Below are 27,287 nucleotides of genomic sequence, written 5' to 3'. Positions count from 1 at the left end.
GCTGCTCCTACCCCTCGGGATTGCTGCAGGCTCACTCCAACGTAAGGCGTATTCAGAGATCGCCCCTGGACAGGACTCTGCTTGTTTCTTGGGGCGATCCAAATCAAACCACCCCTACTGATAAATCCTGAACATCCCCCCGGACCTTTCTTTCAAGGGGGAGAAAAGGACTTCAGGCCTGTTTCTGCTCCCTTATTGCCTTCTCCTGACATCGTCCGTCGGGATCCTCCGCATTCGGCTCTGCTGGAGATCCACCGCGGGCGATGCGTCTGCGGGGCTCCAGGAGAAGCTGCTCGGGACGGGGCTCTCGCTCCTGTTTGTATTGAGGCGTTTCGGCCAGGGGTGCTCTTTGCAGGCCGTGGGGGACCCCAGAGCGATGCTCCCGAGGAGCAATGGGGATTCCCGTGTCCTTGGTGTGTCCTAGGGAGGGGACAGGCACCGTTTGTTATGGGGAGAAACATACGGGTTATCAAGGGATGCCAGGAGCAGCCGGAGGAAGAAGAAAGATAAAGAAGGATTAAAAAAAGGACAATAACAAAAGGAAAACCTGTATTTTTCTAATCCAAACCCTGCCCTGCGGTGGTTCCATAACCCCTAGTCGTTCTTTTGAGACATGAAATGTAGAACAGAGTACAATTACTTTCCTGATTATACTCTATCTTCCCTTACCAGGGTATTGGAGAGGAGCTGGGGAGCGCACTGTAAAGCATACAGCCCTGTTAAATCTTGATTCCCTTTAAAATAGTTGCAGGAAATCTCACTTCTATAATTGCATGAGGGTTGAAATAATTTTTTTAGCTTTCCAAGCCCTTCACGATTCATCGTTCCATTGTTTGTGGTGCACGGAGCTGTATCGGCCTGTTGCCAGTCTCTTGTCTTCAAAATTAGTGGATTTAAACAAACAAAACCTCAAAAGATTTTGGGCTGGAAAACCGCAAAAATGACTCTGTTCTGGAGTTGTGGGCTGACCGACCTTTGGAGACACCTGTGGTATCCATAGGGTGACTCCAGGCATGGCCGGGATGCGGCGATGGAGGGGATGTCCACCTCCCTGGAGGGAACCTGATGCTCCTGTCCCCAGCAAGGACAATGACATGTAGCAGCGGCGGCTGAGCCGGTGCATGTCAGGATGCTGATTTAACCGGGTTTAAAACGATAAATGCACTGATGTCTCTCTGCCTGGCTGACCCCACGTGTCCTCTCCTCCTGAGGAAGCTTTTGAGGGGACACAAGTTCCAGGAGCTCTTTCATGCAGCTGGAGGCAGAGGACCCGAGGCGAGTTCCGAGGGCCGTGCAGGCCAAAATGGATTTCCCAGCAAAAGGGGTCCCGCTCTGCAGCACGAATTCGGCTTCTCGGTCCCCTCTCTTCCAGGTGCTTCAGCTCTAGGGCACCAGGGCTGTGCTGCATGTCTGTTAATTGTCCCAGTCTCCCTAATTAAACATGCCCAACTCAAGATAACTTAAGGCAATGGGTTGTGCATTTAAAGTCAATGCCAGGTTTTTTTTGTTTTCACTGTTAGTATGAAAGATTAATATTTTCTAATGCATCAGCCACCAGGTTGCCTTCCATAGCGTGACCTCAATTAGAAATCAGTTCAAGGATAAAGAAATTGCTGGGATTCAAACCAGTAATCATGTCCAAAGCTGGCATTTAGTTTCTGGGAAGGAAGAAATCCCGTCACTTGTGTGTGTGTGTTGTGTATTTGTGCCTTGTGCTTCCACCATCCCAGGCTCCGCTCTCAAACCATTAAAAATCCAGAGGAAACGGTCCAGATAGAATCTTCTGCTATTTATAGCAGTGTCTATGGTCCTCACCTCCACGTGTCTTGGAATGGTTTCATTCCTTGGTTTGTTTTTAGATAATATATATATATATAGACAATATATAGATGATACATAGGCGCTCCCAGTACCTCTCTCGAGTTACCTGTGGGCGCTGAAGCATCACGTAGTGGCGGCCTCTCAAAACGGCAGAAACCTTTCATATTTTTCTGTGTGATAATCTGTTGGGTGTTGATCCAGTCACCCCACAGCGGTGGATGTGAATTATGTTCCCAGAAAGCTGAGATTCCTTTTCAGCCTTTTGGATGGTTTGAGGGGTACAGAGTAAACCTCGTGAGTGAACAGCTCTCAGAAAAGGAAAAATTCTTCTATCATTTCGGGGGTGGGAGCGGGGGGACACAGGAGCCGTCCTGCCTCCCACTGCCACGCTTCTCTGCTCCTTCTGCCCTTTGGCTTCGTGGTTTAGCCATGAGGTCTGGTAAAAGGCTGGTTTCACCTTCCGTGTTTTCAATAACGCATAGTACTTTGTAAGTTGGACACAGCGGCAATCACACGGGTATCGGCGACGGCCGGGGCGACGGGGTGCGCAGCAGAGCGGAGCTGGTGGCTGTATTTGGGGGTAATTTCCCTGCGGGGTGGCTGGGATTAAATTCACCGATGCTCATCGTCCCTGAGGATGATTTATTACCTTTTATCCTTCCAGCAGGGAGCACAAATGCAAAACTTTCAGCTAAAATATCTTCAGCTGTGGTCGTCAGTGGTTTGGAAGCCCCGGCCAGGGAGATTTAGCCTTGAGCTGATTCCATTGCTGAGCAGCTGAAGAGCAGCTGAAAGCTGGACAGGAATGGCTTTTGATTTTTGTTTTGTTTTGTTTTTTTTTAAAAAAAGGACAGAACAAAAAGAGCATGCTTTGGGATGGGGGCAGCAGGAAGGGAGAGGTTTTTTGTGATTCTTCTGCCCTGCCTGAGGAGGGAGACCTCCCTCGCGCGGGGGCTGGCTCTGGGCAGCGGAGGAAGCAGGAGGCGGTCGCTGCAATGGGGAAGGTTTCCCTGGCGTCCCGCCGGCTCCGAGCGCTGCGGGCACCGGCCCGTCCGTCGGCCCTTCGCGGGCTGCCCTGCTCCGCTCCGCGTCCTGCCCTCCCCGCCGGCGGAGCTGCGGAGACGGAGCAGCCCAGCTCGTTTCAGCTTTGTGTGTCTGCTGATGGGAAAAATATAAACATGGAGTGGGCTGGTGGAACAAACAATAGCTGATTTACTTGGTTAATTTAAGTAGCGCGTAGTGGGTAGCGCAGGGAGGCTGCACCGCAGCTCCAGCAGTCACGCTGGGAGGGAGGTCTGCGGCGCCATTATGTGCTATTATTACTTTCTGGATAATGTATACACTTTCACTATCACATAGTTTTTCTCCTTCATTTTTCATGAGAACTGGCACTAGATTAATGGTTGAGCCATGGAAGAAACGTAACGCCATGCCAGTCTGATTTATTGACCACTTAGTGCTGATGAAGCTGCAAACAAGAGTCAGACAGATGTTGCAGCTGCATTTTTCTTTATCAAAACTAACAGCTTTTTGTGGTTTTTTTTATCCACTTCTTACACCGTTCCCCGCTTACCCGCAGCACCAGGGATGCTGGAGCAAACCCCTCCACCGCCCTTTAAGGAGGTTCCCCACAGAGGGGCCGGGGTGTCCCCGGCGCAGGGTCCCGAGGAGCCGTGCCCGGGTCAGGGACAGACGGCAGCAACTTCCTCTGGGATTTCAAGTTTTCCAAAACATACACATTCTCCTAATTTGTGTCAAAACATTTCATTTTACTAGGTAGATTGGCATTCATGAGACTTGACAATTTGAGGTCAACTTTTAGATGTAGACGTAAGGAACAACCCTGTTGGTTCTGTGTTTATTTTATATGCTTTTATATATAAAAAGCATAAATTCCGGTGCCAGCCCACCGCTGAGGTCCGCTTGCTTCTGCTGCGATGAAGCCAGGAAGCCCCGTCGTCCTGACTTGGCTGGTGACAAACAGACGCTCTCAGGCTGTGAAAAAATACAGTTTATCTGAAACGAAGGGAGAAGCATCTGCAGAGCTGCCGAGTCGCCCGGCACTGCCATGGCAGCGTGTCCTTGCTCTCCTCTGAAACTTCTCTGGGAGCAAGAGGTGTCTTTAACGCAAAATCTCTGAAGCATATTACTTTTTATTACTTCATCATCTAAATCACTAATTACATTAAGTTAGCTGATGGAGACTGTTTGGGTGTATAGGTAATCATTTGTACTATCTGAATCTTTTCTGAATTATGCATGAGCACCGTAATGTTTCAGCCCTCCCCTTGGTCTCCCCCGGTCCCGAGCGGCTCCGTCTGCTCCCACTGGAAGTGTCTCAGACGCCCCATTCCTTCCCCGGGATCCCCGGCTGTCACCACTGCCACCGTTAAAGGCTGAAACAGGAAGGCTGGAAGGAAAACGTGGCTCCGTTTTGTGACCTGAGGATTTGCGCTGTGACGTGGAAGGAGAGGGTACGGCGTTCCAATGTGCCCTCCTTTGGCTGTCTCTCACCTGGGGCAGACATGCCCTGTGAAACGGGAGGTTTTGAATGTGTAAAAATTGAACGTGAAAGGCCAATTGTTTGTTTCCAGGAGAATCTCGGGAATAGAAGAGCCGGCGGTTTTCTTTGCTTTAGCGCTTTCCAAAACTGCTCCGAAATGAGATGTTAGCAGTTCCTTACTAGGTTTCCTTGCCTCTTCCCTGGGCGATGCAACTCTTCTTAACACAGGCTGCAAGAATTTGATACTGGAATCTAGCAGAATCTTCAATGAAAATCCCTTGCTTGGAGTTTTCATCAATAGAGGGGAAAAAATGCAAGTTTCTCCCTGTGGGTCCTCCTAACCTGAGAGAGAGCTTCTCCTCCAGGCAGAGGGAGGCGTCTGGTCCCCGGAGCCCTGCTGGGTACCGGCGTGCGAGGGATGCGGCGGGGGGCCAGGCTCCCTGGGCTTCTGTGCTGGCCATGCTGCCGCGCGTGGTCGCCATGTGGAGGGGTGGCCTTTCGGCTGCCAGCACCACGTTGTCGAGCCTCAGGGAGTGGGGAAATGTGACCGGCTGCCCCCTCATTTTGGGGAGGTGCAGGATGCCCCGGGGTGCAGGAGGGGGTGCAGGGTCGGCCCCGCGCCCGGCAGCGCTGGGCAGTGCCCTGGGCTGGCTCCAGCCGCTGCCCGTCACGCCGCCCATCGCCTCCGCGCCGTGTTTGGCCCCTCAGCAGTCGTCTCCCACCGGCCTTCCCTTGGTGCGGGTGTCCACGTGCCGCTCCCGCTCTCGGCGGGCTTCATAAGCGAGTGCTCCCATAAGCACAACCTTTGCAAAGAATGATGGCTTCTGTTCCCTCTCCCACTCAGAACAGGGCTCTAACAGCATTAATGAAACATTAGAGTTTTAATTACGCCATTATCCTATTTATTTTTATAAATAATTCCAAAGCAGTCATTAAAGTTGGTGAACTTCGGAGAAAATGACTTAAGGGAGAGAAATCGGCTTCTCAATCTTGTTATTATGTATTGTACAACCTCCCTGGGATGCTGTTGCAAAACTGGCGGGGTTGTTTGTGTTGCTGCTGTTGAGATGGCTCGTTCGCCCGCCCGGCTCCCCACCCCAGCGCCTGCCTCGGAACGGCGCGTCAGCGCGGAGCCACAGCCCCCCGTGGCCCCCGAGAGGTGCCGGGGAGAGGGGAGCGTGGCGCAGCCCCGCCGCAGCTCCCCAGAGGACACCGGCTGCGCTTCGCTGTCTTCATCGCAGAGCTGCAAGATCTTCCAAAGGCAAGAAATTTTGGGCTTGTCTGAAAGGAGCCTGTCGGTGGGGCGCTCTGTAGTACTGTTTGTGAGCCTCCCTGGCCCTTCCCTCCCTCTTTCTGCCGCCGTACAGAAAGCGTGGCTCTTAGTGATGTTCTCCGGTGAATTTCCATATACTTGAAATAGCCCAGTGTGGACCAGAACTGATGGAAAGCATTGGATCAAACAGACCGCAGGTCCCTTAACCCAAAGCAGATTGCCTGGTGTTTGCTGCGAGCGGTGTTGGCAGGACTCTTGCCCGTTCCGGGCGTTGCGTGGGCTGGAGAAGGTTGGCCTGGGCACGCGGGAGCAGGAGAGGTGGAAGCACAGGGCCCCCGGGGCGGGGGAACCTGCGCGCTCTTGTGCCTTGTCTTTCGGCACCTCTTCTAAGGAGCAGCTCTGGTCTCGGGGAAACCTGGCACACGCTGGCATCTAATTATGACGCTTTCTGTCATAGCTTTGATGAGGAAGGTAAACGCAGAGACCCCTGAGCGGAGGGAAGAGGCCTAACGACGTAACCTTTGCTGTGCTCTCCCCGCAGAACCCAGACATCGTCTTGGTGCACTACCTGAACGTCCCCGCCATCGAGGACTGCGGGAAACCGTGCGGCCCCATCCTGTGCTCCATCAACACCGACAAGAAGGAATGGGCAAAGTGGACAAAAGAGGAACTCATCGGGCAGCTCAAACCGATGTGTGAGTATCTGGAGGCTTTTTGCTCTTTTTCTTTACAAAGGGTTGATCTAGATAACGATGTCTCTCACTGCCACCAACCTTCCCTGCAAAGGAGTCATTTGTCACTGTCAAAATCACCTTACGTCTGCACGCTCTTTCTCTCTTTCCACTGTCCAACACTGCTGGGATGCATAGTGTGGGACCTGCCCAGGCTGTCTCCAGAAAGGTCATATCCCTGCAAAGGTCCCCTCCGCGTGCTGGGAAAAAAAAAATGCACCTGTGGTCTTGCGTTTTCACGCACCATTTGTTGGCACCTGCTGGGTCGCAGAGACCCTCGGCAGTTTCGGCAGGGAGGTCTCCCCGGGGGCACTCCATGTTTGTGAGGTTCAGCGTCAGGTGGGAATGGGTTGCTGTCGTTCACGGGTGGGCTCCGTGGAGCAGGATGTTCCAGGGTGGGTATCCCTTGCTGCTGTCCCGAGCTCTGCAGTCTGCAGAGAAGGCTGCTGAGGTGCGCGGAGCCATCGGGAAGTTTGCTCTGCAAACAGGCAGCTCTGTGGCGTTCTCTGCACCCGCCCTGGAGTGTATTTTCTTTCACACCACAGTTATACTGTACGTCTTCCTCTGGAGACTATGTCCCCATATGCACACAAACGTCTTTCTGCAGTGAAAGAAAGATGAGGCACAACGTGGGTCTGTAAGCGAGAGAAAATTAACTGCGGGAGCCACAATACCAAACCTAGGTGCTCACGTCTGAGTCAACAAATACCAGGTCTGCTTTCCCCCCTCACCCCTGCCCCCAGGGGGATGCTGGTGTCATGCCCAGCTTTCCATAATTGGAGGTCACAGCCATGAAGTACATTCTGATGTCTCTGCACCATCAGTGAGCGATCGGCCTCGCGCCGACCGCAGCATCGCTAATCTGAGTTTGCCCCGCTCCTTTGTTGCATCCCGAGCTCTGCAGACCCCTGTGTTCCTTTCCCACACGAAGTTGGAGGGCAGAAGAGAGAAAATGACGCATTTGCTAAACTAAATCTTGCCCCCGGGACCAATAACCTTAGACAGAAATCCAAGATGTTGAAGGGGTAGCTGAGACTGGACAAGTACCTTAACATTAAACAGGAGAGGAAGTGGCAGCCTGTTAAAAAAGCTGCAGTGCATCAAGAAAATTATGTGAAAACTACAACAAACTCGCCGTAAATTTAATAACACTTGGCTCTTTTATGTCTCAGGAGGGAAGAGTGAGATTCTGCACAATTATTCAGAGTATATATGCATGCACACGTCTCTGTTTATGGGTACATATCCTGGGAAACGCATCCTTGGAAGTGTAGCTAAAATAAAAGCTTTAGATTCTGATCAGACCTAGAAGACAGAGGACACGGATAACCGTGTTCGGGGAACACAGAGGGGCACTGCTCGCCAAGAAGCCATCAGATTTGGTTCCAGTATTGGGTGTGCCATGAAATTCTGGAGCCAAGCGCATTAGTTTCATCACATTTTTGCATTAATCACATTCTTTCACAGGCTTCACAGTTTGATTGCCTGATGTTTCCAAATTTCTCTGCCCTAAAGCAGGTTTGTCAATGACTTAATCCAAGCGTTGTGTCGCTGGTGAAGTGACAGCCTCACCCTTCTACCTGTTCCATGTTGTGGTTCATCTAGGTTTATTCCTCTGGTCTTGGAAGCTGCGTGAGGCTTTTGTTGATTCTTTTGTTCTCATAAGAATTTCACGTTTAAGACAAGTTAGTGATGATACAGCCAGGGTGTGCGTGGAGGTCCGAGGCCAAATGCTGTACCGGCAGGAAGGGTTTCGCATCCTGTTTCAGACCATTGGTGTCGTGCAGAATTAGGAGGAGAAGCGGATTCCAGTTCTGCCTTGGGGGAAAATGCCTCCCCCTGGTCAGAGGCTCGTGACGGCGTCCAGTTCTTGCCTCGCTGAGAACAAGTGCTGTTCCTTCAAGCCCTACTCAGCCTAGACCGGAGTCAGCTACTAAAGCTGTTGACCTCTGTCAGGTATTACAGCTTTTATATCAGAGTGTAGGATAGCAGAGAGTCAGCGGAGTGGCAGCCGGAGGCTGGGAGCGTGTTCTCTTGGCCATGTGTGCCTGGAGGACTAAAAGTGATGTGGCAGATGGCTGGCAGGGAGAGAGGCATCGGTCTGAGAGTTCCGAGCCAGGCAAATACATCAAACCGTTTTTCCTGAAATGCAGAGACACCCCGACTGGGATGAGCAGGGCGTTTGCTCACATTTCTCGCATCCATAATTCACTCGTCTCCCTCTTCCTTCCCCGCAGCATCACCCCAAAGTCAGTCCAGGCGTCAGCAGGCCCCGGGACAGGCACAAGCGCCGGGCACCCGAGAGCGGGGCGGTGCGCGGGGGTCTGGGCTGCTGCGGGGTGGCTCCTGCTGTCCTGGTCTCGGAGGAGACCTCTGCGATCCCAAGGCTCCTTGATGGGCTTTGGAGGTGGTTGTTCCTGATGCTGTGACTGCTGGCGTTGGTGGTTATGGGTGAAAAAATACCTTTCCAGGGTGGCCGTACAGCTCTGAGAGCTTTATGGAAACGCCATTAGCTCGTTCTAACAGAACTGGTCTGTGAACTAATTAAGGGACTGAAATTAACCCATCTGAACATCTATGAAAGATAAATACTCACTGCAGATGCTCTGAGGATTTGGGGGTTTTTCAACATCTCCAACTGAGTTGAGACCATAAATAATTAATTAATCAATCACCCTGACTTCAGTCTTCACGGCTTTGCATTTTTGGTTTAGTTCTGATGCATGTGTTACCTGCCTTCACGCTGGGACATCCGTGACCACCTCGTTGTCCTGTCTGGACTGTCACCATTGGCTGGTCAGACCGCAGCCCTTGGGACTGAAGCAGACAAGCCCGGAAGGGCTGGATACGCCGTTCATGGCCCCAGCAGGGTGACTCTTACCTCCTTCCAGGCTAGGAGAGGGGGCACCTTGTCTTCACGCTGTAAGTGCTGTTGGGGAGCACAGGGAGGGCTGTGAAGCCCCCACTGAACACCCTGCTTCGGTGGCAGAGCTGGGGTGATCTGACTGTCGGCAGCATCCTGACGGGTTATCCGAACCAAAAGGGTCGTCATGCGCGTTGCTGCTGCGCGGATGCAACCTTCTGGGACATTATGCAAAATGAACAGCGATAATAGATGAAAATTCTGCAGGAATGTTGTCTGAGACACCTGTAAGTCATTTCAGGATGTCTGATATGAAGAATGGGCCTCAATTTGGCATTGCTTACGGTTCCCCCCCCCTCTTGTGCCCCGTTATAGTCTTGCTTTGAGATTTCTCTGAACAGATTAGCAGATGTCCTTAGAGGCATCTGGTGGTAAAAGCAAAATGCAGTGGCAGAATCCAGCACAGCAGAATTCTGTATATAAACTCCATATGATCAGCAAATTGTGGGCCAGCTCATGTTGGGGGTTTCTCCAAATCATCCCCTTTTGGCTTTCTCATCCCTCAGCTGGCAAAGTATGAGTTACAGGCTCACAGCTGGTGCTACGTTGCAATCCTTGTTTCAGGTCCACTATAATTAAGAGCTATCTTTCTTTCGGAAAAAAGCTTTTTTCATTCCTCTGCTGCTTGGAAACTGATTGCTCCTGCTCCTGCCGCCCGCGCGCAGACGCAGCCGGGGAAAGTGGAGCTTTCGCGTGGCACCCGCCAGGCCCAATACCTTTGGGCAGCCCTTGCCTCTCCCCGGGGTCGCCAGTTCTCTCTCTTCTTTCTGTGCGAATTAAATGCTCTGGGGCTCTTGGGGGTGACCTGAAACTGCAGCCCTGTGCGGTGACAACCGGAGGGGGTATTACATGCTTGTAGCCCAGAACGAAGTTTAAATAGCAGTAATGGGCATTAATGCAATTCGAAGAATTGAGTTGTTGGATATTTTTATCTTGACTTAAATTTATATTCAATTTCAATAATTGTGTTTAAGGTTTTCTTTTATATTTAATCTTAAAAGATCAGTTGTACAAAAATGCTATATGGGATGATTTTTGCCATTCCCCAAAGGGTTTCTCAGAGATACAAAGTGACCCTCAGTGGAAACCAAAGCTTGCCAGCTTAATTCCAACTGACCTCCATGTAAAAAGTGACTTAGATTCTTAAAAGAGTTTGGTTTTAGTAATGCAGATGTCCCCTTTTGCTGGAATAGTATTTACGTTACTAAAATTGGCTGTGGTTTTTTATTAAGAAGAGAATACAATAGTAGGTTCTCACGTCCCACTGGCCACGGGGACGTTGAGTACCTCTGTTCGCATGAGCTGCATGGCCAGGATTAGCCGCCTGCTCCATTTCTCATCTTCTCACCCAAATGTGTCCCTTACCCCTTCCGTTACTGCAATGCACTGCTCCAAACGTGGACCATGTGCGGGAGCTGCACCTTTCCGCTCCCTCTTAGATCCGCGGCGGCCTTTGTCCCCAGAGGAGGTTGTTCCCGTGTCTCTCCTTAGGAAACGTGGTTTCACTCAAGGGTGAGTTCTGCCTCTTGTAGGAAGTTCCACTTCGCCAAAACAACAAAATTAGGAGGCGTTTTTCGCCTGGTGCTTTGGGCAGTCTTTCAACTGCATTTGGAGATACCACAGTGAAATAATCCCACCCGCTGAAATGGAGTGCTGGTAGTAACGAACCAGACTGTTGGCAGTAATGGGCATTAACTTGAGGAAAGGTAAACCAAATAGTTTGCTGTCCCCCTAGAAGCTGGATCTTAAGCCGGGTGCAGGAATCACGGAACCTCTCCGCGGATGCCACGGGCACCCCAGCCTTGGCTTTCTGCTCCTCCGGAGTGTTCCGTCTGCCCTCAGCATTCCGCCGTAGGAACTGTCGGACTCGGTGCAAGAGCATCTACTAAGGTGGCGTCCTCTTGCCCTGGCACTTCCACCGGGATGTTTAATAACAACGATGATAATTGTCCGTCTGTCCGGGGTGGCCTCCGACCGCCAGCGGGACGGCGGGGCACGGCGGGGGCCGGCCGGGCGGCGCCGCGGGAGGGGCCGGGAGCCCGGCGGAAGAGCCGGGGGCGCTGGAAGAATTTTCTCCCCCAAAACCGCCCAGCAAGAAAATTTAAAGAAAAAAAAATGTCTAATCCTGCTACTACTATCGCTAAACGCGGAGCCCCCGTGCGCGCGCGCCCCCGCCGCTCCCGCCCGTTCCTTATCCGCTGGCGCCACCTGGCGGCGCGGGCGGGCGCCGCAGCCCCGGGCGGAGGGAGCGGGGCCGGGGGCCGCTGCCGGGGCCGAGCCCCGCGAACTGGCCAGGCCGAGCTCGGCCGGGACCAGCCGTAACCGCTCCATGCGCGGCCCCAGGAATCGGGGCCCGCGGCAGCAGCTTTGTCCCCGCGGAGCGGGTCAGAGGCAGGAACCGGCGGCGCCCTGGGCTTCTGCTGCCGGCGGGCCCCGTGTAGGCTCAGGAGAAGGGCTGCGGCTCTGCCTTCCCTGTGCCAGCGGCCCTGAGCTGCGGGTGGCTGCAAGTAAAAACGGCTTGAGGTGTAAACAGGAGTCGCACAAGTCTCACTCCCAGCAGCTCCAGAAGAGTCGCACCCCCCTGAGGGCAGCTGAGCCTCACGCGCTTCCCGCTTGCTGTGGAGCCTCCGGCTGCGCCTGAGCAAACCGTCAAGGAAAGGTCTCATTTTGGAGGAAAGAGTTCTCCTTGAAGAACGGACAAGAGTGAAATGTCTCTACGAGTTCTTACAAAGGTATTAAAGTTCAGGAAGTGTCACAAAGGTACAGCAAACGTGCAGGGTGATCTTCCCCGCCTGTATCGCCAGTGGCGAGGCTCCAGAAATCTGTCCTTCGTAACCAATAACGAGCGGACGTGGAGGGCTGGAGAATCAGAGCTGAATCGTGTGTGGGTGTCTGGATGCGAATGGATCAATCTAATGAAAATCTCCTCCAGCCAAACTGAGAAATCAGAGCAAGGCCTTTACTTCTGTCAACACCAACGTGGTGAAAATTGAAGGGATGAGGCTGCCATTTCCAATTGACCATTGCCATGGAAACAGCCTCCCAGTGTCCACAGTTGGTGGGGTTGATGTAGGACACAAGGCCGGGCTTTTGCTCCCATCCAGGCACTGGGACAAAGGACCCGCTCGCGCTACGGTGAGCGCTTGCAGGATTTTCAGAGTGTTTTGTGTCGGTCAGGAGCAGACGAGGGCAGGACTCTGACAGGAAGGTTTGCGGCGAGCCATCCAAGATACATCAAGAGGGAGATACAAACAGAAGCCTGACCTTGAATATTCTAAATATTCCAGCGCTGTCAGCCTGTCCAACTTACCTGTTTCATGTGCGGGATGTCATTGTTGTTATTCAAAAAACAAAAGACGGGCCCTTACCTGTCAAAACGGGGCAAGGTAGGGTGTAGGGAGTGGTTTTACTGTGTGGTGTGCATATACGTATATGTGTAAGCTGTGTTGAACCTATGGGATACAGAAGCGCGAGAGCTTTGGAGTAGAGACAGGAAGTGTAAAATGAACATCTAAGAGCATTCGAAAGGATGAAATGGTCAGATTTAAATGTGGGGAAGGTATTTTAGTGACAAGTTTTGCTTGTAGGGTGGAGGAAACCACAGAGAGGGAAGTGGTTGGGGTTTTAGCCGTTGAGGGTGTTCGGTCTAGAGACAGGGCAGGCTTGAGGTGATGGGAGGAGGAGGGTACCTGAGGACCGAAGGGCTGCAGACCGGGTAATTACTGCAGAGCGGGTAATTGCAGAGGACGGAGTACTGGCAGCAGCAGCAGGAGGCAGAAATAGCCAGGGTGTTGTAAGAAACCTGGACAATCGTATTTTCCTGTGTGCGAGTTTCCTTTGGCTTCTAAGCTGCTTTGCTGGAAATCTAGATCATTTTTCTTCCCTTTGCTGTTGACGGTCAGACAAAGTCCCGACGGCGCTAATGAACGGAGAGCTGCTGGGCCAATGCTGGAAAGGTCATTTTTATTGTCTTTTCTTCCCAAGGGAAGAAAGAGAAGAAAGCTGTGAGCCTGTTCTCACAAAGAGGGGTGGGAGGCACTTCTGCTGGGAGCAGCACCAGCACTCTGAATTGTGGATCTTCGTCCGTCCCCACTCCTCTCCTCCCAGCACCCAGCGAAATACCAGTAACTGGGTGCCTCAGTGCTGCAGGCGCTGTGCGGAGGCTGCGTGGCAAGGGATATGTTGCTGCTGTAGAGCAGCAGCTTTTAGACCCATCCGTGATATCACTGGAAAGGGAAGTGCTGCAGCAGTTCACAGCTTTCATTTTAAATTATAAGGAAGTGCAGGAGGAGTCTGAACAGAAACCCGATTAAAATACTTCCCGGAATTTTTGTTGAGCTTCAATCCTTTTATCCTTTTTTTGTGTTCCTACATTACAACTGTATTTAATCAAGCATAGTTCTACAGCGGTTTCACTTTTTGAACCACTAAGAAACAGGAAGAGCATGTGTGTATGCTTTTTATTAACCTTCCTTTCATAATGCACTTTCTTCCCTATAAAAATCTCCTTTCCTGCTGATTCATTATGTGTCAGGAAGCCAAGCGTGACATGTTAAAAGCTATTTTGATAGTATTTGGTATTCAGTGCTAACAACTCACCAGCTCACAGGAGTTTTTCCTTAAAAAGGGGAGGGAGAAAATCTGCATTTTGGATGTGCCAATATAGTGGGTAATTTGCATTAAGCATCCAGACATTATTTCTTTGCAATCTGTCACCCTTCGCTGGCTTTTTATTTTAAAACCTTCATAACATACAGGGAGCGTAAGCACTAAACAAAGTCACACCGCGTGGACAGAAGCTGGAGCCGGAGCCATCAGGATCAGCTGGAGCGAGGATAGAGAAGGACCTTTCCGCAGCAGCAATAGATCCACGATGGGGCTTTGTTATACTGGGAGGGCCTGGAAATGATAGGCGTGCTACTATAGGTGTCCAGCTATAAAGCCGTCCGATATGTCTTAGCTTCCAGCTCACAGCTGGATTCAGACGTAAGAACCATCATTGTGAATACACCAGCCACGAGACGTGATTCACTTCCCAGACTTGCCCCCTATAATACACTGCTCATCGCAGGATTTAGCAGCAGTGGGGAGCAAACCCTGCCAATCTGCTGAAAAATAGGCTTTCTGTGTCTAGCAACACGTGTCTGAGCTCACTTCTTTAGCAAAGCATTTCTAAAGTAACCGGAAAGAACTTCAGGCAAAGTTTGAATAATGACAGTTCAGTAACTTTATATAGTATAGCCGAAAGTGTTCCAAATACGTTACTGCATTTTAATCTCACTGTCAATGTATTTTTTGCAAAACTGCTATTTGAACAACTTATTAGGCATAATGTCACATGTGACAGAATAATGTATCTAGAATAATAAAATGAATGTGAGCGGAGGTACTGAAGTGGTAAGCATATATACACTTAAACTTAGACATAATAACAGATACTGCGTGTTAAGAGGAAATTCAAAATTGTGAACGTACTAGAAAGCAAAATCAGTTGGGTACAATAACAATAAATGTAGTTGTCAAGCAAGCATAGAGGGACTCATTACTAAACTAACTGCAGCACTTTAAATAGTGATATGAGGAAGAATACTTGTAAACCTTATTTACAGCATTTCTGCAAGTTATCGGGCCTGGCCAATAAAAATACAGATTCTGTACTATAAAGCTAGACCAAGATGAGATGCTGTTAGGCAAAGTAACATCAGTGGGTGATGAGGCAACACAGCAACAGGTGACAAAAAAAGCCATAGAACTGCTTCACAGAGCAGATCCAGAAGCTCTGTTCCACCGGCTGCTTACGGCGTACCAAATAATCAGCATCAAAGAGGACAACAGGAGGTGCACGCGATATCCTGCCTCTCTGACGATGGTCATTAGCCGTCATAAATGTGCACTCCTTTGCTTCTGATCTTCTCGCACGAAGCAGCTTTCAGCTCCTGGCTCCAGAGCCTGCGGGTGCTTCCAGCTGCACTGCGGTGCTCAGCCCGACGTGCTGCTGCCGGCATTTCACAGCCTCGCAGCGAGGACCTTCGCCACCTGGGGATCTGTGTATTTAGAGCTTAATCCTACAAAACCAAAGTCCGTGGGACTTTTAACTTGGATTCGGTATGTTCTGGTGAAGGGTTTTTAGAATACAACGTGCAAGGAAGGTGCTTTGCTGGAGTGTGACAGAGACGCTCCTGACCAGAAGCAGCGCTTCAGGCCCGAGCTGCCAGGGATGGGGATGTCTTGGAAATGATGTTGCCACCAACCAGCACTTTCCAAAAACTGCAAGTGAGCTCTAGTGCACGCAAAGGATAAATAAATAATATGCACATATAAATTGCTCAGAGAGACATTAAAGGAGACAGAAGATGCTTTGAGTCACTAATTACGGAGAAAATATTTTATAAATGCTATTTCCATTGTAAGTCAGGTTGAGTATATCACTATTATGTGGAAATCTGCATCTAAAAAATCCTGAGAGCGTGCCGTTATTCAAATTTATATGCGTGCAGTTTAGCATTCTTATTTAAATAGCCAACGGGCCAAAAGAGCCCCCAGGAAAAGGGACCTTCAGTTTGCAACATGTTCTGCCATGTCACCTTCCCGTCCGTTTTCCGAAGTTCCTAAAAAGTTGTCGAGGTCTGAGGAGGAGCTCACGCAGTGTCTGTTAGTGACTCCCAAAAAATAAGTCAGTCTTCGCTTTCGCCAACCAGGATCTCACAACAAAGACCTGGCAAAAGGTTTGTATTTGCTATTATACTGGCGTTTTGTTGGCTGCTGATTTTATTGTAAAACTAACTTTGTTTTCACATTAGACAGAAAAAGAATCTAAAATGCTCCTTGGAATTTTACTGTTTTACTTCCATGAAACACAAGTAGTTTTCAGGTTTTTAATGAAGGTTACGTGCACTATACAGATAGTCCTTGCAATTTTTCAGCTTAGAGAGACACCATTAACAGCAAACTGAAATAGAGAAAGATATTCTACTGAGGTTTTTCTTCCTCTGCATGTACCTAATCCAGGAATCGTATTTGGAAGCCTATAGATATCAGGGAGAATAGTAAACCAATAACCATTACTGTCGCACTTTATAGGTCTCCTTCAGTTCCGAGAACGAGCTGCAGGAGTGGGTTTCTGCTCTTCTTTTGGAGTGGCTTTTGATGGTTTCTGGCCTGTCGTGGAAGTTTCTGACAGGAAGTTTTACTGTTCTCTTCGCAGTTCATGGCATCAAGTGGACATGCAGCAATGGAAACAGCAGTTCAGGGTTCTCGGTGGAACAGCTCGTGCAGCAGATCCTCGACAGCCACCAGACCAAACCGCAGCCCCGGACACACAACTGTCTCTGCACTGGTACCTTGGGTGAGTCCCTCGGCAGGGCACAGAACGAGCGCAGCTCGGTCCGGACTCGGGGTAGGGCTTGCGGTACTGAAGTGCTGGAATTCAGAGGTGACAGAAGAAGTCTTGAGCATTAAAAGATGCAGCTGCAACCGCTGGAAAAAATGTCAATGCTTTGTAACGTGCAAGTTCTAATGAATGCTCTCTATACATGACCTGCTCAAAAAGGCATATTCTTTTCTACATGCCCAAATTTTGTTAATGAAGCCTCAAAATTTGACGTTCTTCTAACTTCATGCTCTGAACTCCTTGCCCCGCAGCCCATTTTGCTGAAGAAAAGGTGCTCAGGTGGTTAATTACAAGGTATCACTGGGCTAGGAGAGGCTTTACTTAGGTATTGTGAAAATATGAGAGATTTCTTTCCTGTAAAAGAATAGGGCTTTGTTTTGAGTGAGACTACGACAGCAAGAAACAGCATCCTTAGTATTCTCAATTTATCTAGAGAGTGGGAAGCCAAGTGATTCACTCTTCCAACTCATCTGCTTTATAGCCCCCCTTCCTAGTATACTTTGGTCAAGTAAAATACGTGACACATTAATTAGTCTTTAGTGAAATTATAGAGGAAAGCTGTCAGTGCTTCAAAGGGTTTCTTTTTTCTTTTTTGGGGGGGCAGTTGCATTATACAATCCAGATTTTAAGTAAGAATGATGACCTCTGAAATACCTGAGTTTGGATTAAAATTCAACCCTTAAGGCTCAGCATTTGATCCAGGCTTGCAGATCTGAACACGAATCCTTTTATTCTTCCCTTTGATGTTTTGTCTTGTGCTAAGTCTACTGCATGCTTTTTAACATAACAGTATCGCTTTGTTTTGTGAGGGCTCTCACACTGACACATACGTCCCCAATTCCTTACTGTCACCCGCAGAGACGGCAGTGTGAAAGCCTCTCCCTTGTTCCTGCTCATCTCTGTGCCTGGGAGAATAGAGAGATTTAATATTGCGTTTAGTCTCAAAAGCACCGTCCTGAACTACTTTAAGCGACCTGATTCAAATCTTGAGCACATAATAGAGAGGTTCCCCTTCAAGGGCAAGGAACAAAAGATTTAGCAAATTGCAGCGGCTACACAGAGGCTTTATGTTACCCAGAAGATGGCATCTATAATTGTAGCTATTAGCTATAAGGAGGAGGTTTCTTTCCCCCTTTAGTCATTATGCGGTACCATAATTAATGTTCTTACCTCATTCTAGGAAAAATGAATCAATTAAGGAAAGAAACATCAAAAATTCATAGGCTGTTCTTTCAACAACAAAAGCAGTCCCTGCACCAGAGTTTGTGGCTAAGGTGCCTTTGCAGACAGAATTTGCTTCATCCTACCTGATTTCCAAGCTGCCAGGAACTCAGGTGATGTTCATCGTCTGTCGGCCAGCAAAGGCACCGGCTGGCTGAACTCCGTGGAGGGTTGTCTTCTGGTGACCTTTGCTTGAGCGTTCTTCAGCTGCCCCGATACTAATCCTGCGCTCTGCGTGCGACCTCTCAAAGTACAAAATGTTTATCTGTGAGCGTATGAGCGGCTTAGAACAAGAGAAACACATCACCATCCTTATGGGAGGGAAAGCTTTCTTCGTGCAGGCTAATGTAGTACTTTAATAATTTGATTGGCAGCTGTAATAGGCACAATGATGACAAGAGGAGAAGGGTTGCAATCTAGATGGCAGGGTGATGCTGGGGACAGGAGCATGATATGGCATCTGTCACCTCCAGATTACCCGTCAGCATCCAGCCCACGAGAGCGGTTGTCAAAAGACCCGATGTCAGCCAACGTGAAGAGCCGGGCATCTGTGTTGTGGGGGGCTGAGGTCTCCTCCGTGGTGCAGAAGAAGCAGGGCCTGCAAGGCAGAAACCCACGGCTGACAGCAACAGCCCTCGCTTTGCAGACTTTGCACTGAGACCGGCCATGTTTAAATAACTCCAAAACTTGTCATAGATGCCGATTCCTCTCCTCCTAACGTGTTGTCTGGTGGCGGGGGGGGAGGGGGTAGGTGCTACACGGGGTGAGATGAAGGGTGCACAGGTGCCTGTTTTGTGGCTGCTGTCATTGCACGCGATGGATCTAGGCATTAAATGGAAAGAGAGCTGTAAATCTGGCACTTGCAAGAAGTTAATTTTATTTCCAAGGTCTCTCTTGCTCGTCCATACGTGTGCTCGCGCTCTCTCACACGCACACAAGTGTGTAAGCACAGCTCTCTCTTGGTACAGCCATGAGAGACGTAGCTAGCATCCTCTTAATTTTGCATTTACTGAATGGCAAATGTTGTTTTCTGGCACAGGGGCAGGAAGCAGTGTGCATCACAAGTGTAACAGTGCCAAACATCGCATCATATCACCAAAGGTCGAACCAAGGACAGGTGGGTACAGCGCTCATTCAGAGGTACAAAATAACGATGTCTCTGAAGGCAAGAACGAGCACAGCCATGGCAAGGCCTCCAGCCGAGAGAAGAGGAACGGCAAAGTGGCAAAACCGGTGTTGCTCCATCAAAACAGCACTGAGGTTTCTTCCACCAACCAGGTGGAGGTCCCCGACACGACCCAGAATTCTCCCGTGTCCATCAGCAGTGGATTAAATAGCGACCCGGATATGGCGGATAGCCCAGCCGTCACTGGTGTGTCCAGTATGGCTGTAGCTTCAGTTATGGGAAGCTTGTCACAAAGTGCCACCGTATTTATGTCCGAAGTCACCAGTGAAGCTGTGTATACCATGTCACCCACCTCCGGCCCCAATCAACACCTTCTGTCCTCAGATGCAGCTGCACAAGGACTGGTACTTGCTGTGAGTTCAGATGGACACAAATTTGCTTTTCCAACAACCGGCAGTTCAGAGAGCTTGTCGATGCTACCCAGCACTGTCTCCGAGGAACTTGTGCTCTCCACAACTTTAGATGGAAACAGAAAAATTCCAGAAACCACCATGAATTTTGACCCAGACTGTTTTCTTAACAATCCCAAGCAAGGGCAGACTTATGGTGGAGGAGGAATGAAAAGTGACAGCATCAGTACCAACATAAGGCAGTCACCCACAACAGAACGTAGCTTCAACTTCAATACAACCCTTACAAAAGAAATTAAAACTGAGGACACATCTTTCGAACAACAGATGTCCAAAGAAGCATTTTCCTCCACTTCTGCATCTAACACTCTCACCCTCACTACTGGTTCAGGTTTGCTTCCATCTGGAGGAGGTCTGAGCCCAAGTACCACCCTGGAGCAGATGGACTTCAGTGCCATTGACTCCAACAAGGACTATTCTTCCAGCTTCAATCAGACTGTCCAGAGCCCTCACGTTCATCAGACACCTTCCCCCAGCTTCTTTCTGCAGGATGCCAGCAAACCTCTTCCCCTTGAGCAAAACGCTCACAACAATTTGAATGACACAAGTGGCTCATTTGTGAGCACGTTAGGAATCCCCAGTGTGAAAACAGAGTCCTCCTCCCAAACCACTTCCAATTGTAATGGCACAGTGGAAACCAGAATAGAGTCCTCCTCTTCTCTCCAGCTCATGCAGTTCCAAGCAAACTTCCAGGCTATGACTGCAGAAGCTGAAGTTCCCATGGAGACCTCCCAGCAGGCAGAAGGGAACGAAAATCTGCTTAAATCAGGGGATCTTCAGGCCTGCAGCACAGAACACTACTTGCAGCCTGAGGCCAACGGGGGCATCAGGAACGGGAACAATCTCCCTATTCTCCAAGGAAACATGGTACAAGGACTCTATCCTGTGGCCCATCCCAGCTTAAATAACTCCTCCAACATGGAGCTTAACTTGGACCACTTTGACATCTCCTTCAGCAACCAGTTTTCTGATCTAATTAACGATTTCATATCGGTAGAAGGTGGGAGCAATGCTCTCTATGGACACCAGCTGGTGTCAGGGGACAGTGCCGGACTCTCTCAGCCTGAAGACAGTAACAGAGCAACCTACAGCCAGGCTGAAATGTGCATTCCTTGCTGCAGCCCTCAGCAGGCCAACATGCAGCTCAGCAGCACAGAGAACGGGGCCAGCACGATGGCGTACATGCATGTGGCTGAGGTGGTCTCGGCAGCTGCGGCACAAGGCACTTTAGGGTTGCTGCAGCAGAGCGGGCGCTTGTTCATGGTGACAGATTATTCACCAGAATGGTCGTACCCTGAGGTAAGTCCAGGGCTTTCACTCATTGACGTTTACTGCTTTATCTTTCATTGCTTGTTAGTAAGGGCTCCCAAGGACTGTTTCGTTAAAATTTGACAAGGCTTTTAAAATATTTCTCGTAGAAGTCAAAGAATCCAAGGCTATTTGAATGTCTGAGTGTACTTTTAATTAAGCCCTTCATTACCCTGACAGGGCCCTTTCTTCACTTTGGAAGCATCCTAACAGAAATGTTTTGTTTCATTGAAAAGCAAAGTGTTTCCCGCATGATGCCATCATGGTGCCACCTAGCACAACTGGAGCTGATCCTTAAGTCTGGCTCTGATGTTCTCAGCAGAATAATTCCGGACCTTCATTGCCTTAATGAGTTCAGCATTTGCCTCCATCCCACAGATTAGCCAAAATCAGTCACATGCACCACAAGGTAAAAATGTCAGCAGCACAGACTTTGCTGCCGTGAAGGAATGCCAGAGGAAAGAGGCTGTTTTGAGCCAGTAATGGAGAGGCGGGTTGCTTTGAATTAAAAAAATGGTCCTTTGTGTTTTTGGAAGCCCAGTCTTGGAGCACTATTGTATCTGTTACCTTACGGAGATGTGTAAGTAACTGCTCAGGAAAAGATCTCTCTGTTCCCATTGACTAGCGCTGATTTTCAGTCCTGTGATACCACCCCCAGTAAGTGTACATCTGACACCCCGGGTGGCGAGTTTGCTAGGGGTTGAGGCAGCAGAAATATGCAATAATGAGCAGATAAGGTGGCTTAATCATCATCTGGACTATCCTGTGACAGCTCCAGGACCATGGTGTTAGAGGAGCAGGTGATGAGATGGTATTCAGTGGTTCTGCAATATGGTACTTGGTGTGAAAACATGTGTGTTCCCTCTGCAGATGGAAAGAAACTGAGGTTGCCAGCGTGCAGGAATGGCCGATGAGCGCTGACGAAAAGCCTCCTTGAGGAGTTTCTGCCCTCCATTTAGTTGCTCTCTCTCCAGACAAGCCCATGGTGGCCAGCAGGGTGGCTGTGCAGGCAGCTGAAGGCACCCCACTGCTCGTTAGCCTCACCCGCTGTTGGTGACTGGCCCATCTGGGACAGGGGATGCCCAGGGGCCTCACCTCTGCCAGCTGCCAAATACAGAGTCCTCTCTGAGACAAGGTGGTCACTGACCATCGACCACTCACCACCAGCTGGAGTTTACCTCCTCTTGGCCGTGGTGCAGTTGGGTCTGAATGCCAGTCTTCTGCTTCTCTGGAGATGACACAAGCTCGAGTGTCAGCGCTGGTCGCCCCTAGTGTTATCTGACTGACTGCTTTACGTGAACAGTAGTGCAATGACGGTCTGTTAGTGACTGAACCCAGTTAGGCTTCGTTTGCAAGAAGCTCGGTATTTTGGGGGCGTTTGGCTATGTTGAGCTACAGACACTGCTTCTGCCGTACCTGTTGTCTGGACAGTTAGCCTGACATTTGTGTGTGTAGAAGGTCCCCAAAATCAAGAAAAAAACCCTAACAGCAAACCTCCAGCCTTTCTGGTGCAAATCTTTCTTTTTTGCTGCTACCATGGAAACCTTTTTTTTTTGTTATCCGTTGCTACACTAATGAATTGTTCGACTCCTGCTGGCAGAGCTTGTTTGGTACCTGTTTTACACAGGCCATGAAGCCAAACCCCTCTGCACGGCCCGGCAGAACGTCTGTCAAACCCAGCTCGGGTCCAGGGTCGCGCTGGCCGCCTGCGGCCCTACCCCGAGGCCGGGCCCCGGTCTGCGGGCAGCTCGGAGCGGCCCCGGCCCTTCGCCGCCGCCGGTGTTCGCTGCGGCCGCCGGAGGGTCAGGCGGGCTCCGGTAGGAGCGCGGCCCCGGGCCCGGCGCTGCCGGCCGGCCGGGGGGCAGCTCCGGCCTCCCGGGCGCTCCCGCCGTCCCCGGCGCTCCTCTGGCGGCCTCCGCCGCGGTGCAGCCGCCTCCCCGGGGCGGGCGGGCCGCGCTGCCGCCGGCGGCCGCCCGAGGGCAGCACGGCCGCGGGGAAGGGCAGGGCCGGGCCGGGCTGGGGCCTGCGGCGGCCCCGACGGGCGCTGCTGTCCCCGAAGAGCGCGCGAGGACCCGGGCCCGCTCCCACGGGCCTGAGCGCGGGTGTCCCCGGACCCCGCGCCGGCAGCAGCGGCCGGGCCCGGCTCGGGGCCGCGCTCTTGGGCAGAGGAGCCCGGCGGGGTCCGGCCAGGGCAGCCGGACCCGCGGCCGAGCGCCGCTCTGCAGACACAGCTCCGCTCCGGGTCACCCGCTGGTGTCACCCTTACTTGCTTAACCCGGTTCCCAGTACCCAGGAAAGGGCAAGTCCTGCGATTGCTGCTTTTAACTGAGATCTTCCGACATCGCAGTCTGTCGGAGCCATGGTCCAGCTCCTGTTGTGGTTCCAGTTGTGGCTTTGGAGGCGATGTCTCACCTTCTGTGTCCTTTCCCTATCAGCAGCCTTCCACCCGCACCGGCAGGGTCGGGGCGGCGATGGCGAGTGTGCGGCGTGCTCGCTGTGACTGACCTGTGGCTCTTTCCAGTGGCAAGGAAACAAGCCTGGTGCCCGTGATGGGGGGCACGAGGAGGCCATGGTGGGCATGAGGAGGCGATGATCTGAAGGGTCCCTAGACAATTCTGTGATTTGATGGCGGGCATGAGGCAGGATGGGGCACCAGGAGCTGCCTGGTGGAGGGGTGTCTGGCGTGCAGCATGGAAGGGGTTTGCCATCACTGATCTCGGAGCTGGTGAGTGACCAGAAGGCAGGCAGTGGTCTGTGGTGAGGGTCCCACTGGCAAAGCACAGGACTTGAGCGTATGGGCAGGAGCGGGAAACAGAGCGAGTGAAGAGAAGCAAAGACGCTCTGCTATGGAATACTGTTTGCGTCCCTCCCACAGTGCTGGAAGACCGGGGCATTGGTGTTGACTGGTGTTAGCTTGGCACTGCCCTTAGCCCTCATGATGCAGTTTGCTGTTCAGCCATCTCAGTGCATGGTCCTCTCTGGGGATGGCTTCTTCTCTAATGTTGTTTTTACCCTGCCTCTTTTCTTCACAGGGAGGAGTAAAAGTCCTAATTACTGGTCCATGGCAGGAAGCCAGCAATAATTACAGCTGTCTGTTTGATCAGATCTCAGTGCCTGCATCTTTAATTCAGCCAGGGGTACTGCGCTGCTACTGCCCAGGTAAGGAACACCTCTCTCCTAGTGGTTTCAGAGCAAGTTCGTAGCCTAATAGTGTCGTGTATATATCTTTACTAAACTCATGGACCCGTTGTGAAAGGTAGTGCATAAACATTGAGAAGCTTTTCCTTTTTCTTTGACCTATTTACCGTGACAAGAGCAATTTAGGATCTTGATACATCACAATGAATATTGTTTAGAAGCTCTGAATTAGCTTTAAAATAATTATATGAAACAGTTCTAAGCATTTCTTTAGTTTTGAAATAGCAGATTAAAGAGCAACTGTTATTCAGGGGGTGCACTCACTGCTCTGCTGCCATCTTAATTTGCCTATATGCTGCACTTTGTCCTTGGTACTCACAGGGTGAGAACACCTCCAACCTCCCTGCAGAGATTTTCCATAGTGATGGCCCTCAGTATGTGACTTCAAGTGTATGCAGAATAGCTTTACTTTGTTGCTAGGCCCCAGCTTCCCACTGGAAATGCAGTGAGGCTGGGTAATCTTTAGGAACACATGTGATTCGGCCTCCTGCCAAAATAACCCATTAGATGACTCTTAAGCTTACAACCTTCATGTTTGAAAATACAGATTGGCATTTTGGACTCTTTAGTTGTCTAGTCACAAAAATATTGTCAAACACCCCCTCTGCTCACATTGCATCTGCTCTCAGCCTGCAATTTAGCGCATGGGAGATCAATAGGATAATACCTAGCCGTGCATTTCTGCGGGGACGTCTCTCTTACCACACGTTCTTTCCTTTTAGCTCATGACACTGGGCTTGTGACTTTGCAAGTTGCCTTCAACAATCAGATCATCTCCAATTCTGTGGTGTTTGAATACAAAGCCAGAGCTCTGCCAACCCTGCCTTCCTCCCAGCATGACTGGCTGTCCTTGGATGGTAAGACCATGTAATACTCTAACAAAGCTCACCGGATGGTAGGACTGTGAATGAAAGGAGCAGCTCCTGGTGTGGGGGAGGGATGTAGAGGGGCGAGTTTGTGCTGTGGGGAAGGTCTGTCGCACAATTAATCAAAGACCTCGTGCTGAAATTTCTTATTGGTTCTTTTGATGTGGACAAAATGTGGCTGCATTTGATGGGAAGAAGACAAAGGGATGTTGTCTTTCAATAGAAAGCTGATTGTTTCGACAAAACAGGGACTGCCCAATACCTAGCAGGAGAGGAGCATCTGCCCTGCAGTTGTCTTCCCTGAGGACTCTGAAACTTGAGCTTGTCTAGAAAAATGTATATTTACATAAGCAGAAAGTGGGAAGATGGTGAGACAATTTAAGGAATTATGAGACTTTACAGTCAGCCACTGCTGTGATGTCCACATCCCACTTCGTTATCTAGGAGTCACCAAATGGGGCAGATACAGATTCTGCCAAACACTTGGGAGTCTCAGTGCCAGAGCAGTCTGTGCTGACGGCAAGCCAGGCATGCTTTGGCGCACAACAGCCACAATCAGCCTTTTTAGACTCATAAGAGCATCCCTTGTGCCTTGCAGGGATGAGATGGACACCCTAATAGCGTTAGGTCTTAGCCAAGCAGTTGGCAGAAGAATCCAGAACTGATCAGAACAGATCTCCGGTGCCTAAATGTCACACTGAGGGGTGGGAACACAGGCTCCGTATTTGAACGGCAACTCTGTGCGTGCAAGTTTTAGGTTCAGCTAACCCTATGCCCCCAAAAACGCGTTTTATAAAGGAGCAAGATGAGAAGGATAGCAGGGGAACTGAGGAGCCTGAAACCTCCATTTCCCTTCCTGAGCGCGATTGCTGGAGAGATGCAGCTTCAACTCAGACCAAGGAGACGCAGGGCAAGAGCTGGTTTCTGTGACAGGCGGGGAGAGGGCGGTAATACTGCTTTCATCTTCTTCATCAGGGAGAGCCAGCTGCTGGGGCACTGCATTTTGTGCAATCTGCTTAGCAAAGTCCCAACACTCCTGCTCAGTGACCCGTTTGCTAAGTGTCTATTTTCTCTGCTAAATACAGGAGACAAATATGGTAAAGTCAGATCCTTTGTCTTCAGAGATTTCAAACTAATATTAATGTTACAAAGTGTTACACAAAAGAAGTCACAGGAGCAGTTGTTTGCACAGGGCCATACTGAAGGCAAGAGAAATAACGAGCAGTTTGCTCCTCAGTCAATTAACCTCATCCTATTTGGTCTGTTAGCTCCAAACACGGTAACTGTAATACAACACATGCTTTGGGAAATCTGCCGTGGATATTACTTTTGATACCAGTTTAATGCCTTTAAAATATTGCTGTCATTACAAAGATTTGAAGCATGTGTTACTGTGTCGTTATTTTATAGCTTTGATGAACATGGCAAATACTTTGAACTGTTAACTGGAGAAATACTGAACAGTTTTAAGCTTAATCCAGGCCAGCCACATGTCAGTGTAGGCAGGTGGTGTTTGAAAGGTTTTTGATGGGCTCCCTCGTTCTGTCTGGGAAGCCCTGACAGGAGAAGCTTTCTTCATTTAAGCGTTCATTAGAAGCTTTCTCCATACCATTAGCAGCTGTGAGCCTAGGGACTAGCCATGTGGGTCGAGTCTGCGCACCCTGACACTGCCGATGAGAGCATCCGCGGTTCGTCTGTGGAACGTGACGCTGCAGGTGAGGAGGAGCCGTTTCTAGCTGGATTCTGGCAGAGCAGCATGTGTACGTGTGCAGGGTCTGAGATGATGCTTTTGGAGACAATTCGGGGGGGAAATAATAAGAAAACAGAATTTCCTTCAAAGTAGCATCAGGCATGATTCCAGTGGCACGGTACCTGTATCTGCAGCTGTTCAAGGTTATCCATTAATATTAGCAGCAGACCAACGAGTCCGTCCTGGCTCTCCCCGCCTCCCGCCCCCAGTGCCACAGAACACAGACATTCGGTTTGTCTCCGGTTTCTGACTGTAGCTGCTGTGTTTCTCATGCCACATACAAGAGGGACATTTCAAGGAAGTTGGGGCATCACTGCTTACGATGTAGACACGAGTGGAATAGAGACAAATCACTGTGGTTTTTGCAGGAATAAAGAGAGGTTTGTGACTTGGCTGTAGAGGCATACTTGCAAACAGAAATGGAAATAGCTCTTAAAGAGGAAGTGCACATGCTCGGCATCAAAATTGAGTTTGCCTGACATCTGAGTATTGGAAGAGTCTGCAGGTGTTTTTCATCTGCTACCGAGGCTGCACGTTGCATGTGAAGTACAGCCGATACTGATGTGATGGAGATTGATATTCAGCTGTTAGCAATCTCTCTGGCGTGGCATGCAAAGCGCATAGGTTTTAAAACCCTTGTTTGACAAATCCCTCAGTGCTGGTGAATTTGGAGGAGCTGCAGAAGGTGGCTGCGAGTACTGCCTCTG

The 27,287-nt window shown here is 50.2% G+C and overlaps 1 protein-coding gene across 6 annotated transcripts in view; it reads left to right on the top strand.

Moving 5' to 3' along the window:
• The window catches only part of CAMTA1 (calmodulin binding transcription activator 1), a 295,455-nt gene that overhangs the window by 227,496 nt on the left and 40,672 nt on the right, over positions 1-27,287 (top strand). For all 6 annotated transcript variants that reach the window (XM_063353609.1, XM_063353605.1, XM_063353607.1 and 3 more), the window contains 5 exons: positions 6,139-6,292; positions 16,456-16,596; positions 18,902-20,757; positions 23,799-23,925; positions 24,687-24,821. In XM_063353609.1, coding sequence (XP_063209679.1) covers positions 6,139-6,292; positions 16,456-16,596; positions 18,902-20,757; positions 23,799-23,925; positions 24,687-24,821 — 2,413 coding nt within the window. The remainder of the gene's footprint in view (positions 1-6,138; positions 6,293-16,455; positions 16,597-18,901; positions 20,758-23,798; positions 23,926-24,686; positions 24,822-27,287) is intronic.

Source organism: Chroicocephalus ridibundus, chromosome 16 (assembly GCF_963924245.1).
Source record: "Chroicocephalus ridibundus chromosome 16, bChrRid1.1, whole genome shotgun sequence".
NCBI lineage: Eukaryota > Metazoa > Chordata > Aves > Charadriiformes > Laridae > Chroicocephalus > Chroicocephalus ridibundus.
The sequence above is the reverse complement of the archived record's forward strand: the minus strand, read 5'-3'. Positions and strand labels throughout refer to the sequence as shown.